General features: G+C 56.9%; 1 protein-coding gene across 1 annotated transcript; it reads left to right on the top strand.

The window, feature by feature from the left end:
- Positions 1-1,277: 1,277 nt before the first annotated feature.
- Positions 1,278-2,684, top strand: LOC123105439 (histone H1-like). Its single transcript, XM_044527507.1, has 2 exons — positions 1,278-1,589; positions 1,720-2,684. The coding sequence occupies exons 1-2, from the start codon at positions 1,371-1,373 to the stop codon at positions 2,371-2,373; spliced, it is 873 nt and encodes a 290-aa protein (XP_044383442.1). The 5' UTR covers positions 1,278-1,370; the 3' UTR covers positions 2,374-2,684.
- The last annotated feature ends 217 nt before the right edge of the window (positions 2,685-2,901 follow it).

The following is a 2,901-nucleotide window of genomic DNA, read 5'->3' as shown; positions in this document are numbered from 1 at the left end:
TTAACATCTTCATGAAACTAGTTATTGAGTTTGCACATGTTTACACCGGTTCCAGTAGCATGATTACCCGGGCTCACGATGAGCCGAGACCATGCAGAGCTTTCTGGTACTCGGTTTGGCACAAACAAGCAATTTGCATTCTCTCATCCTCTTTGCAGTATTTGACTCGTCGTTTGCATTTTCGAACTATAGGATCAGCTCGAAACCTTGTGAATTCCATGTGTTGGAATGTTGTGATCAGCTCGATCGTTCATCATGTTTGGCAGAGAGCACCACACCCAACCAACTTTGCCCTCTTCCTGGACACGTTTCTTGGTCCGAACAGTACGAAAAACTTTCAAAAATTCCAATCCTGATCGTCGTTCCATCAAAGACTAGCTGATATTTGAGTTGTGCATCGGGAAACCATCTGAAATTACGATGAAATTTGATCTGAGAGGTAGAACAAGGCAACTTGTATCACCTGGTAGACTTTCCCCAACCACAGGAACAAGTGTTGATCACTCCGGTGCAAATTCATCCGAGTTCAAGTGTGACAACCCAAATGCAGCAGCTGGGTAGCCTTCCCCATGTCCACAACCACCGGAGCACGGCGGTTCTCCGGCGAGCCGGCCGGCCATCGCGCCGGCAAACAGTGCAAAGCCCGGCCGAACTCACACACCACCAGCAAAGGTCTCCACAAGTTGTGCAACTTGGGTCGTGTTCCATCGACTCGTAGCCTATCAAAACGACGTCGGATCGACGTGATTCTTGAACCTACGGAATGCTACGTTAACCAGCTACACGACCATGCCGGAAAATCTCATTGTTCGCCGGTGCACCCCGTGCCGGCGGCCGGAAATCTCCACCAAACTCCCACCAAGGCACCATCCCGACCAGTCCCTGATCACCGGCTCATTTCTCCCAGAATACTCAACCAAATCACACAAACTCAATCTCATTACAAAGCCATGATCCTTGCCTACACAGTGAAAAAAATTGCATTCGAATTGGTGCATCCGATCGAGCGATATTTGATCGGAAATCGAGAGGAGAAGCACACTCTGGAAGTCTGGAGGCTGGTTCGCGAGACGGCCGGCCAACTAGGGGGGGCTTGAATCCGCGGCATCGGATGGGGCGCGTTGCTGGCCGTCGGATGGGAACGGATCGGACGCGCCAGGTTTGATGACGGCTGCTTAGGGGGGCGATCCGTGGCAACGCCCCCTCGACCAATCAGCGCGCGGCATTCGGCCTTCCCCGTCTCCCCGACGTCTCCCACTATATAACCACCGTCTCCTCCGCCCTGACCTCCTCACCCAGCTCACACGCATCTCTCTCACCTCCGGCGAAAACACACCAGCGCTCCCCTCTCCCCTCGCTTTCCCGCCGCAATGTCGACCGACGCCGCTGCCGCCGACATCCCGGTGCCTCAGGTGGAGGCGACCGCCGACCCCGTCGTGGAGACCACGACTGACGCCCCCGCCGGCGACGCCAAGACGACCAAGGCGACCAAGGCCAAGGCCGCAAAGACCCCCAAGGCGCCCAAGGTGAAGAAGCCCTCCGCCCCGAGGAAGCCCAAGGCCGCCCCCGCCCACCCGACCTACGCTGAGGTAAACCCCCCGACCGTCGCCGAATCTCGCTCGCTCCATTGTCGTTCTCTGTTCGCTCGTCGTGCTCTCTGTTCGTTCGTGTTCGCCTTGATCTGACTGGCTTTGTTCGTGCGTGCTTGTTTTTGCGCAGATGGTGGCGGAGGCGATCGCCGCGCTGAAGGAGAGAGGCGGGTCGAGCACCGTCGCCATCGCCAAGTACATCGAGGACAAGCACAAGGCGCACCTCCCGGCCAACTTCCGCAAGTTCATGCTGACGCAGATCAAGAAGCTCGTCGCCGCCGGCAAGCTGACCAAGGTCAAGGCCTCCTACAAGCTCACCAAGGCCCCCGCAGCGCCCAAGAAGCCCAAGACCAAGGCGCCAGCCAAGAAGAAGCCCGCGGCGAAGAAGGCGCCGGCCAAGAAGCCCGCCGCCAAGTCCCCAGCCAAGAAGAAGCCCGCCGCCAAGCCCAAGGCCAAGGCCCCCGCCAAGACCACCAAGGCCGCCGCCAAGCCCAAGGCGGCAACGAAGCCCAAGGCCGCCGCCAAGACCAAGGCTCCAGCCAAGACCACCAAGGCCGCCGCGAAGCCCAAGCCGGCCGCCAAGACGAAGGCGCCCGCCAAGCCTCGGGGCCGCCCCGCCAAGGCCGCCAAGACCTCCGCCAAGGACGCGCCAGGGAAGAAGGCGCCCGCCGCCGCCGCCACCCCCAAGAAGGCCGCCCCCAGGAAGCCGCCCACCAAGCGGTCGGCGCCGGTGAAGAAGGCCGCGCCCGCCAAGAAGACCCCCGCCAAGAAGGCCAAGAAGTAGAGCCTCCGTCCTCCGGCAAACCAGTTTCCATTAGCAGTTTTCCCCTGTTCTGTGTCGGTGGTAGTCCAGGATTGTGTGTTCTAGACTGTAAATTTTTACATCCGGGTCGGGGTGCTCTGGTTCAATCCGGCGTACCCTTGGAGGTGTATCTGTGGGTGAAACGACGACGGCGGCGGCGAGGGTTCGTCCCCGAGCCTCCGTTTTACCGTAGCAGCTTGATTTGTCGAGGTTTTTTAGCGTAGCAAGATCCTTGTGATGGTGTCGAAAACAAATAGTGCATTGTTTATCTAATTAATTATGGTTATGGTCAATCGCTCTTGCCCTGCAATGCAAATTCTTTTTCTGCCTCTTTGGATTTCCAGATCTGAAATCGGGTTGAGATGTGGAATGTGATGGAATTTGAGATCTGAAAATTGGTTGCTTGTTTGTATTTTAGTATGGAAATGCCAATCCTCGTCCTTAATTTGCTTCCGTCCAAAAATTTTCATAGTAACGTGGCTGGCATCATAGCTGTAAGTACAAAAAAGC

This window comes from Triticum aestivum, chromosome 5A (assembly GCF_018294505.1).
Source record: "Triticum aestivum cultivar Chinese Spring chromosome 5A, IWGSC CS RefSeq v2.1, whole genome shotgun sequence".
Lineage (NCBI taxonomy): Eukaryota > Viridiplantae > Streptophyta > Magnoliopsida > Poales > Poaceae > Triticum > Triticum aestivum.
This window is presented reverse-complemented; position numbering and strand designations above follow the sequence as displayed.